This window comes from Pogona vitticeps, chromosome 2 (genome assembly GCF_051106095.1).
Source record: "Pogona vitticeps strain Pit_001003342236 chromosome 2, PviZW2.1, whole genome shotgun sequence".
Taxonomy (NCBI): Eukaryota; Metazoa; Chordata; class Lepidosauria; order Squamata; family Agamidae; genus Pogona; species Pogona vitticeps.
In genome coordinates this window covers 142,303,630-142,315,745 of record NC_135784.1, presented here as the reverse complement: position 1 = coordinate 142,315,745, position 12,116 = coordinate 142,303,630, and the positions used below count along the sequence as shown (strand labels likewise).

Sequence of the window (12,116 nt, the reverse complement as noted above, 5' to 3'; positions counted from 1 at the left end):
ATTTCCTTGCATCATATTTAAATGGGCCTAATTTATTGAGGAATTTCTGAATGTTTTTACTAATCCAAAAAAATTTAGGCAGGTGTTAATCCAGCTGTGTGGCAATGAGTCAAATGCCTTTTTATAGTCCAGGCCATGTTAAGGTTTGTTTTTCATCTTTTTTGCATTCTTCAGTATCATTTTATCAATAAGCAGCTAATCTTTCATGCCTCTTGACTTTTTAAAGCTCCCTCTCTGTTCAGTTGGGTATAGGGAGTTTTCAGGTAAGTCATTATATATTGATCTTGCCAGTACTTCTGTGAGGAGCTTGAACATTGGTTGTTGTGGGTTTTTCAGGCTCTTTGGCTGTGTTCTGAAGGTTGTTCTTCCTAACATTTTGCCAGTCTCTGTGGCCGGCATCTTCAGAGGACAGGAGTAGCACTCTGTGCTCTGGTGCAGTTTGTTTAGGAGTTGAGTATTTATAGCAGTGGGATCAGCTTTTGTCCTTTTCAGGAGATGGGTGATTATGGTGATCTGTGTGTTTTTGTTGTGGATGTATTGTTGTGATAAGGAGGAGAGAATACATAGTTTGTTGGAAGGCATGTAATTGGTCGATAATTACTGGGTTCATTGTCCTCTTGATGATATTTTATTATGAGAAATGTGTGGCCTGTTGTGATCCGATCTTCAGTAGTAGAATTTTGAAATAAGTGATTAAATTGCCCTGCTATACGTTGATGGAGACTTCTTAGGTCCTTTAACCAAAATCCATGGAGCTCATCTGGACCAGGTGTACTCAGATTTTTCGTAGCCTTTACTTGCCTCTTAATCATATCAGTTATTATTACAATATAATCAATTCGTTTTCTTTGAGTTTCTTTACAAATGTCTTTAATGCATGAGGCATTTTTGTTATGTTCAGCTGGGCTTTCCCACATTTCTTTTGGAGCATCATATTTCGTTCGTTCATTTAGTCATTTAGTCTTCGTGACCCCATGGACCAGAGCACGCCAGGCCCTCCTATCTTCCACTGCTTCCCGTAGTTGTGTCAATTTCATGTTGGTTGCTTCGCAGACACTGTCCAGCCATCTCATCCTCTGTCATCGCCTTCTCCTCTTGCCGTCGCACTTTCCTAACATCAAGGATCTGTCCTTCCAGTGAGCACTCAGAGTTGATTTCCTTTAGAATCGATAGGTTTGTTCTCCTTGTAGTCCATGGGACTCTCAAGAGCCTCCTCCAGCACCACAATTCAAAGGCATCAATTCTTCGGCGTTCTGCTTTCTTTATGGTCCAGCTCTCACTTCCATACATCACGACAGGGAAAACCATAGCTTTGACTATTCGGACTTTTGTTGGCAAGGTGATGTCTCTGCTTTTTAAGATGCTGTTGTTATCGATGACCTAACACTATATGCAACAAGTTCCATAGAGATAGAATCACTATTAAACACAATGCAAATATTTAGTGAAGATATCCAAATGAAATTTGGAATTGACAAATGTGCAGCTCTGCCTATGTAAAATCCAAAACTAGATGGGATAGGGTTGAAAAATGGCAATATTATAAAATCACTCTCAAGTGATAAAATTATAAATACCTTAGAATACTAGCTGCAGAAAATTAAACGGTGGAAATACAATTTCCAGTTCCAGTGATTTGATACCCAGCTGGAATAATAGATTGGACTCAAAACGAATTAGAAGAATTGGATTGAAAAATATGGAAACTAATGAACACACATCATGCACTACATCCAAAAAGTGATGTTGACAGCTTATATTTACCATGAAAAACCAGAGGCCATGGATTACTACAAATTCAGCAGGTAGAACAGGGGGAACAAAATAAGCCTAAATGATTATACCAGTACAAGAAGAGAAAAATTACTTAAGGCAGTGAAAATGAAGAATATTTTGAAAACGACAGAAACAAAGGCTCAATATAAAAAAAATTAAAATAAATTAAAAAGCTGGAAAAAAATTAAACCACTGCATGGACATCACCTGAGAAATAGTGAAAGGAAAGCATGATCATAATTCAACATGGGCATGGCTAAAACTAGGGACCCTTAAGAAAGACACCGAAGGATTGATTTTTGGTGCACAACAAGCACTCCAAACTGACATGATGAAAGCTAAGATCCGAGGAATTAGTGGTAACAGCAAATGCCGACTCTGCCGGCTCTGTGTCATATCTCATCTGTGAATGTCCAAAGTTAGACATAATAGAGTGGCAAAATTAATGAACTGGTCATTATGCAAAAAATATAATTTGCCAGCCTCCAAAAACCCATGGGAATATCAGGTAGAGAAGGTGTCAGAAGATGAGGTGTCAAAAAATGAGGAAGTCAAAATCTTGTAGGATTTCTACATCTAAAAGAATAGAGACCATGAACATAAAACACCAGACATAGTAGTAGTAAAACGAAGATCATTGACATTGCAATTCTAGGGGATGCCAGGGAAAAACTAACAAAGTACAGAGATCTGGCAATCGAAACATCTTGCCTATGGAATAAACATACTTCAGTGGTCCCTGCAGTCATTGGGGCATTAGGAACAATATCAAGAAAGTTCTCACAGTACTATAATCAGTTGCAGATCTCTGAAATCACACAATCAGAGCTACAAAAATGGCAATATTAGGAACAGCATATATACTACACCAATATTTAACAGGTTTTTGGTTAAAACTTGTATCTGTTATATCAGCAATCATCAACCCCCGGTCCTCGGCTCGGTACTGGTCCCTGGCCTGAGCCGGACTTGGCCGCGAGGACAGACCTCCACCCCCTCGCACATACTCCCTTCCCCACAGCTGCTTTTTGCGCGCACACACACGCGTGCCAGTGCCGATGTGAGTGCTCCTTCACCCTTTCAGGCATGCACCCGCACGCGCAAAGCAGCTGTGGGGAGGGGAGTGAGTGTGGGGGTGGGAGATCTGTCTTTGTGGCATGGCAGCAGCAACGGGGGGTGGCCCAGAGCTGGGAGGCTGAGCATAGCCGGGTGCTCCGGCTGCTTGCCTCCTGGCGTGCTCCAACGAGGCCGTGGTGGGCATTCCTCGCCACCCTCAGCAGCCCTCCTTCCCTCCCCAATCCACCAGCCTTCTGGGGGGGGGGGCTTCCTGAAGGAGGCACCAGGATCCAGTTGCGAGGCGAGGCAGTGCCAGGTGGGCTCTGTCAATGCAAAGTCGGGAGGGTGGGGAACAGGCGCCACTTAACAGGAGGAAGAGTCGTCGTCAGCACCGGTGGCGGGCAAAATAGGGTGAGTGGAGGTGAAAGGGCTCTCTAGGAATCCACTCCCCACCACCCTCGCAACGGCAGCACCGGGCATGAATGGAGAGCGTCTCTCTCTCTCTCTCTCAGCAGGGGCGACTGGGGGGGGGGAGATGAGCAGGCACAAAGCCACGCCTAGAGCTGTAGGGAGGAGAAGAAGCCTGAAGGTCCCCATTCCACCCTCATGGTCCATGTCTTTTATATTTGTTGTTGCTCCATTTTTCTCCTTCCAAGCCTTGGTGAAAGTTTCCATGATGTCCAAGCTGAGAAGGGAGTTGGGAATTATTCTCATGTCGCATAATTCCCTTCTCACCTTTGCATCTATGGGTCTTCTCCCTGTTTCTCTTCATCCCCTTCTTCCCGGTGGGCTTTGAACCTCATCTCTTCCTCCTCCTGGTCGTCTTCCAGCATCTCCCATCTGCCTCGATATCCCCCTCCATTTAACATCTAAACACCCACACTAGTTCGGCTTGCCTTCCTTCCTTCTGAAGGTGCCACAAATTCGTAGTTTTCCCTACAGAATTAGAGCACCCCCCATGTGCTTCTCATCCTCCTGCTCTTTCTTGTCACCCTACATTGTCTTTTCTTTCCCTAAGGGCATGCTCTCAGATACCTGTCCTAAATAGCTTCTTCCCCCACTTTGTTTGCTTATTTCTTCAGTAGCAAAATGAAGAACAATTGGGTGTTTGCTGTTCTCTTTGGCTTCAAATAAAGCGCTGCTGAACCCGCACCAGCGGCTGCTCGCCCGGGCAGCCGCATCGGTCGTCATTGCACCTCGCCATTTGAATTTCCCGCCATGGAGGGCAGGGAAGAGCACCGCCCCCCCATCAGGAGGCGAGCGGCCGGAGGGAGCACCCCGGCCATGCTCAGACTCCCTGGCTTCCGCCGCTGCTGACACGCACGGCCTCACCCATTCAAGTATGCCCCTGCATGCAGGGGGATGAGGTGGGCGTGTGGGTTGGCAGGTGCTCCTGTGCACGTGCGCTCCCCCCCCACTTCGCGTGTGTGTCAGAGAGCGCAAGCATGAGGAGCCGCCACACCTCCCTCAGAGGTTCAGCCAGTCCGGAGTATGAAAAAGATTGAGGACCTCTGTGTTATATAATGCCAGTCAATTTTTTATAATGTTGTCTGTGCCTGGTGTTTCAGAATAATAATAATAATAATAATAATAATAATAATAATAATAATAATAATAATAATAATAATAATAATAATAATAATAATTATTATTATTATTATTATTATTATTATTATTATTATTATTATTATTATTATTATTATTATTATTATTATTATTCTATTTATATACCACCCATCTGGCTACTAAGGCCACTTTGGGCTGTTCACAACAAAATAAACCACATTAAAGAATAACCAGATAAACCTAGCAACCATATAAAAAACAAATAAAACAAATAAACATATAAGCCAATTAAACTAAAAAGAAAGTAACATAGAACAATTCCTCAATGCAAAATCAAAAATTTTAAAAATCAAGATGGTGGAGTTGGTAGTTTAAGAGCTGAAACTTCAGTGCTCTGGTACATATACATAAACCACCAATAAGATTCTGGTCACTTGCAATGAACACCCTGCCTTCCCATATATGTAAAGGTATTAGCCTACACCAATGGGAGTTGTTGGGAGGCGGAGCCAGAATGAAACTAGAAGGGAGGGGTGCGTTAGAGTGAGAAAGGTGGAGTCTGACAGTTAGAGGCTTGACAGTTGGGGAGTTAACTGTGAAGTGGGGAGTTAGGCTGTGGAGAGTTAAAGGTGGCAGTTGAGAGTGAGGACGTTAAAGAAAGCTAAATAAGGAATGAGTTATTAAGAAGCCAATAAATGCCTTAACGTCTTTTAACCATTTATTCAAATAAACTGTAATCAATAAACCTGTTCTATGTTGAAAGTCACACGCCGTATGAACCTCAGTCTTTCTGAGTAAATTGTGCTGGTAAAGACCAACTGGTGGCAGCGAAAAAGGGAATGTGACTCGTGTGCCTTGGGCTTGTGTGCCTTCCTGCGTGCCCCCAGGTTGCTCAAAGTGAGGGTCACGTCACATCATTATTATTCCACATAGGAATAGTGACACACATTCCATAGGAAATAGGTCTTACATGGCAATATGTTGCTTCTGATACTGTAAAACTAGGCAAAATCCAGTCCTTGTCTGGCAAGAATAGGAAAAGTTGAATTTAAAACAAGAGGGACAAATAACAGAGAAAAACAGTGGATCTGTGATTAAAGTGTACTCTGTGTATATGCAAATACCAAAGCTCCTGCTCAAGGCAAGAATGGATAAATTCAAGGAGATTTTGTATTAAAATTACAAGACACCACAGGTCAAATAACAACCAGCACCATTATTAAAAGGCAGCAGCATCTGAAATTAGGTTTCGCCTCCGCAGGGCAAGTACTAATCCTATTGAGCTGTGCTGGATATAGTCTGGAAGGCAAATGCCTTGGTAAGGATTAAGGGCCCTTCACACCCATGCCCCTACCCTCTACATTCTCTTTCTCAGGAGAAATGAGACTCTAAAGAAACTGCAAGTTTTAAAAAGTCAATAAAAAGCCATTTATAAAAGGGCTGTTTTTCTTTTACTAGGATAACCTGGCAAAAACGCCAGACATTTTGCCCAGGCTCTAATGTCCCTCTTCTCCAGGGAGAGACAAAACAAGGGGAAAAAAACTACGGGAGAGGAGTTGAGGCCTCCTTTTTAAGGCACTTGCTTAAATTTAGATGTGTTGATACACCCTGTCAAACCATCATGTTGTGATGCAAACCTAATGAAATTATGTGAACGGATTTCCTCATGAATACTCACCTCTGTGATGGCTCTGGCACTGGCATTGTTACTTCCCTACACAAAGCAACAGGTGTCTTAATACTGCTGCAAAATTAATTATTAGTACAGCCCTCTGGTGTCAAATCATTCAACAGAACTGATGTCAGATACGAAATCTGTCTGTTCCTTCAGCTTTGTCAAAGATAAACGGCCCATCTAGCATCTCCTCTTTCAAAACTATCTCCTAGACTTCAGAAGTCCTAGAAATCAAAGAACCAGGCTCACTAAGATTGATGACGCCATCAGCTATGATGCAAGACAGCGAATCTAAGGAGAATGAGATTCCTTACACATCATAAAGGAGGAAAATGGATGCCCTTGAATGAATAAAAGACTATAACCTTATTTCTCTTAGCAGAAAGAGCCCACATCTAGTAATCCTCAGCAAAAAGAAAAAAGGACAGAAGTGACCAGTTGGCCTCACAGAAGTGATAAACATTTCAATTATAATTACAGTTATAACCATCTGTTGTAAGAAAACAACTAAGATCCCAGATACTGTATCAAAAGTATCAGACACTCTTTTTTTGTTTAAATTAGGAATAACTAGTAGGTATTGTATCCTATTAGCATTTACTTTTTTGATTCTGGTTGTATCTTACAGGTTATCCTCCAACTAGTCTAATTCACTTATTTCTATGTAATGATTCCTGCATTCTATCTGAAGACTGTTAGAAATCACAGACATGGGGAGCAGCTACATATTCTGCTCCCAAACTGTTCTCTCACCCTGCTGACCTGAACTCAGAGAGAATTTCAAAGCTTGTTCTCTGTTTTGTGAGATTTTAGTTTGTCCTAAAACTAGAGGTATCGGTTTAGAAATAAAAATAATAATCCAATAACAATATTGCATTACTGTAGATTTTAGATTTAACAATCAGGGTGAATGTGTACAGATAAATAAGCAAATTAAATTCAGAGAGAAATGAGCAAATCAAATTCAGGATAGATAACAGCTATTCAGAGCACAGTCCTAAGTAGCAAAACTAACAGAGGACTAGGTGAGTTGATGCTACGCCAGCAGAAGCCTTGGTGAATTTAAATTCCTCCCTGACTAAGGATGTGGAAATTATGGAAGATCACACTTGTTTTGGCATAATCTTGGTATAGCGTTGTGTCCCTCTGTTGGATGAGGTTTGGATCTCAGTATTTCCTTCACTCCACCCTTTCTCTAGCTCTTTTAGCTGGTAAAAGGATTCTGGCAGCAAAAATTGGTTCTGCCAGTACAAAGACATTTCCGCCATCATATAGGGATTGATGTTGGCAGAAGATGACTTTTGACATTTCTAGCTACATCCAGGGCATTTTTGTGGTACAATTGCATTGTTTTATTTAAAGATAAAGAAGCCACCTTGAGCCCATTTACTGAAAGAAAGAGGGAGTACTGAATTAATAAATAAAAGTTAAAATTGATGGATCTTTTATTTTGGGTTAAAATTTTATAGCTTCCAAATCTGTTATGTAATAATTTCCTTTTCATTAAATTACTTATATTGTTTATTTAATTCATATAGTATGTTTTTTTAATTTAAAAGTGATGACATAGACAGAAACACAAACCAATATACAGTGGTGCCTTGCTTGACGACATTAATTCATTCCAGTGAAATCGTCGTCAAACGAAATAAAAAAACCCATTGAAACGCGTTGAAAACCGTTCAATGCATTCCAATGGGCTGAATACCTGCTTGTCCAGCGAAGATCCTCCATACGGCAGCCATTTTTTTGTGCCTGTAATGTGAGGAATCCCTCCCTAACACAGCGGGGAGCCATTTTCTTCAGCCGGTGGCCATTTTGAAACCCAACAATCATCTGTTTGTTGATCATTGTAAAGCACATAATCTAACCACAAGCACCACCCACAATTTAGTCACGACTGAGCAAAAAATAGTGACTCCTTTGCACTCCTGCCAATTGGCATTTGCTTTTCCACATCTCTGAACTAGACAATAATTAATCCATTGGATTAAGCCACTAATGATCTGAAATATGCTTAGTCAGTAAACTCTTCTAAAAAGGTACAGCTAAAATGATCCATCCATGTAATGTTCACAAGTTGATAGAAATTTCTCATAAAATAAATGGACAACTTCCTATTTTAGTAACCTGCATATTTTCAATGGCAAGTGAGAATGACATCTATCTAGGCTGGCTATTTGAAATAAGGGCTTTGTTGATATAGAAATAAAAGAAGCGGGTGAAAGAAGTTAAATTCTGCAGCACTTGCCAAATCTGCAACCTCAATTTATGCTCAACTGGAGAACATTTGAGGTGGGCCAGTGGGACAGTGCCTATGTATACTATGTCTTTACTAGAACAGGCTTAGCAAACTATCAGCTCCAGCTAGCCTTGAACACAGTCCACATAATTTATTTACCCAAACACCATCTGGCAGAGAGCAAAGCCAGGAGGAAAGAAATGCCCATAAACACACACAAACAGAGAAGAAGCAAGCAGCTGGCTGGTTAACCATGTGTTTCATCAGCTTCAGCTATGCTAGTAGACTGACCCCTTGCCAAGACAACTCACCTGCAATACAATGGGAAGCTGTTCAGGTGGATTGCGATTTTCTACTCCCATCGTCAGCCATACTTGAAATGCTGTAAGCTGTTCAGCAAAGAATGGGCTGTGCTGTTGGGGGGAAATGAACATTGGCTCATCATAAACTATGGTGACAACTGTACACTGAAAAATCAAGCAAAAACCCCATGCTTACCTTCACTAAGCACAATAAACTAGAAATAATTTTATCTTAAGTTACAGGGCATATCATTATCACACATGTGCTCTTGCGTATATTTATAGCACACACAGGGTTAACAACTGAGATTTTAAAATAATTTAGTTTTTTAAAATGCAGAGGAAAGTGATGGGTATATTTATGTAACCGTTCGGAGAAAGTTAACTTCATGTGCACATCTCAAGCTTGCAAACTTGACAAGGTATGAATTCATTTTCATCTTCTTCATGGGAATGCTTTCATGTATTTCTTTTGCAGAACTACCTCTGCTGAGTCCAAGGTGAAAATGATTCAGCAACAATGAAAAATATATTTCTCTTTTGGCAAAGAGGCTCATAATTCAGACATGCAATTAGGGGCAGTACAGATGGTATCTACTTAACACACGAACTCCCTGTTCTCCAAGTTGTTTTTTAAGATATGCACAACATATCAATTTCCTATGATAGTTTAGAAACACAGAAAGGTAAGGAACCATCCAATTATCTTCCAGATATGCTGGCACCTTCACACTGTGTGGAAAGAAGTATCAAAATGGTTTGCATTATTTTGTGACATACCGTATTTTTCGCTCCATAAGACACACCTGATCATAAGACGCAGTTACGGTAACTACCTGTGATCTCCCTCCTCTCCCCTCCAGTACAAGGAATGGTTCCCGCGAAGAGCGCCGGAACTAAAACTCCGCCCTTTTCCAGAGAATGGTACACTCTGTCTTCGCGCATGTGCCTACAATTGCTAAAGCATGGGGGGGGGTAGGGAGCCAGCTCCCTTACCACCCCAACCAGCTCATCATTTCTATGGCACTCGTCAGTTGACCGCTCGTGGTCTGGAAGTGCTCCTAGGCCCTGCCCCGGAGGGGAAGGAGACGGGTGGTGTGGCAGGGGCTCGGCCTGGTGCTGAACGAACCAATACTGGCGGCAGGCCTGAGAGAGGGACACTGGAGGTGGCGGCATGGAAGATGGGAGGCGGAGCTTGCATCTACCTTGCAGAGTCGAGCTTTCATTGCTGGCGGTGGGAAGCCAAAGAAGAGGGGCGTGCTGTCAGGCTTGGGTTGGGGTCGGGAGGGTAAAAAAAAGGCTGCTGCTGGTGGGAGGAGTACAGAACCCAGCCGTGTGTGACAGCGTCATGGGTTCTGGGGGGTCTGTTAAGGTCCACAAATTGCACCATTTTTTACAGTCTTCACTCCATAAGACACACACACTTTTCTCCCCACTTTTTTTTTGGGGGGGAAGAGTGTCTTATGGAGCAAAAAATACGGTGTGCTCTGCTAGAACTGTGAGTAGTTCTAGCTAATGAGCTCTGAAGTCTATGGGAGGAGGCTTATCTTGCCTCCTCCTATTATCTGCAGATACATTTTGATTGGATGGTTTTCTGTTTTGACCAATTGCTAGCCAGAAAATAAACTTTCCATATTAGTCATCTGAAATGCCTGTCAAAAGTGTCAAAAAGTAATACTGATATTTCTCTTATATTTTGCATTAAATTTGAACCTTTTTGCCCAGTAATTTTCAAATTAAATTCTAAGGGTTGCTTTTTACTGTTGCACCTTTTGTTTCTGGAAGAACTTTAATGTCTCTTAATCTGCATTATATTGCATTTGTACCTTTAAAATGTCATATTGAAATTCCTATGATCCATTGTGGATAAACAATCATTTGTACATTTTAGAAATAATACAACAAATAAGGTAATACTGAATTGAAAAGTTATTTCATTTATTCTTATATTAATTATATTCATATTACAATTTTGAAGAGGACAGAAGGTACTGTGAAGCTATTAATAACTGCAACCTTCATTGCTGTGTGCTCCAATTTTACATTTCTTAAAGCATTTTCTTCTGTCATCCTACTGAACATTGCTCCCTAATATTGTATATCAAGAGTGAATCCAGAGAATAATTTCATGTCCTGTGCTTTTTAGTTCAGTTTCAGAGAAGGCATTTCCCCTTAAAAGTAATGAGTCCCTCAACTATCCATGGCTATATGGAAAATGGTTTTGTGACTAAGAGGATCTTGCAAACAAAAAATGCCATGGAAAATCAGGCAGTTTCAGAGACAGGAACCATGGCATTTCTGATAAATATCTAGCCGTCCTTCCCCAGCTACAGGCTCTCTTTTAACAGGCAGAATCCCACTTTTTTCAACCTTTAAAGAGGAGGCCAAACTTAGTCATAGGACTTTTAAAGAAGGAAAGTGAGAGGAAAATTTGATATGCACACAATCTTGGTCTATTGTAGGAGAATAATGGAACAGAAAAAAAAAACAGAAGTAGTTTCCCTAATCTATGGGAAACAAAGATATGGAAGGGATTGGCTCTTCCCAGGAAAACTCATTGGACACATAATTACACATCTTTCTCATGCCAGGTCAAGGTCCTTTTATTGCCCCAGAATGTTTAAATTCTGTATTTTAATTTCCATGCTTTAGTTTTGCTTTCTGTTCCTGTTGGCTGTTGTAATCTATAGCACTGGTTCTTAACCTTGGGTTACTCAGGAGTTTTGGACTGCAACTCCCAGAAGCCTTCACCACCAACTGTGCTGGCTGGGGTTTCTGGGAGTTGCAGTTCAAAAGCATCTGAGTAACAAAGGTTAAGAACCACTGATCTATAGTATCCCTTATGGTATTTTGCTGCTAAAGGACTACTGATACAGTGGTGCCCCGCATAGCGACGTTAATCCGTTCCAGGATTAACGTCGCTATCCGGATTCATCGCTATGCGTGTGGGGAAAAATTCACCGCTATGCGGGGAATCCTCCATCCGGACGCCATTTTCGCCGCCCGGTAAATGAGGGTGCGAAAACGCTGCGGGCGGCCATTTTGTTGACCCAGTGGCCATTTTGGAGCCGCCGATCAGCTGTTCGTAAAACATCGCAATGTGAAGATCGGTAAGTGAAACGCTTACCGATCATCGCAATGCAATGTTTTCCCTATTTAAAACATCGCAATGAGATCGCATTAGCGATCGCAAAAAACGCATAGCTATGCGGATTCGTCGTTAAACGGTGCGTTCGTTAAGCGAGGCACCACTGTATTTTAATCTGTGCTTCTTCTTCTTCTTCTTCTTCTTCTTCTTCTTCTTTTAAGGCTATTTTATTGCCTGTCACACCATACAAGATACTTGACTCTTTGAGCCATCTCAGAAATTTAACACGTCAATGGAATATCTTTTCTGGAGGTGTTCATTTTTTAAGTAAAAAGGGTTATTTTTCACAGGTGACAGCAATCATCAGCGGTAATCCTCAATCAGTAGGAAATGCCTGAAATGATATAACAT

At 41.4% G+C, this 12,116-nt stretch overlaps 1 protein-coding gene across 2 annotated transcripts in view; it reads right to left on the bottom strand.

Moving 5' to 3' along the window:
- The window catches only part of RPTOR (regulatory associated protein of MTOR complex 1), a 459,589-nt gene that overhangs the window by 158,285 nt on the left and 289,188 nt on the right, over nucleotides 1–12,116 (bottom strand). For both annotated transcript variants that reach the window (XM_020813521.3, XM_020813530.3), the window contains exon 11: nucleotides 8,627–8,728. In XM_020813521.3, coding sequence (XP_020669180.1) covers nucleotides 8,627–8,728 — 102 coding nt within the window. The remainder of the gene's footprint in view (nucleotides 1–8,626; nucleotides 8,729–12,116) is intronic.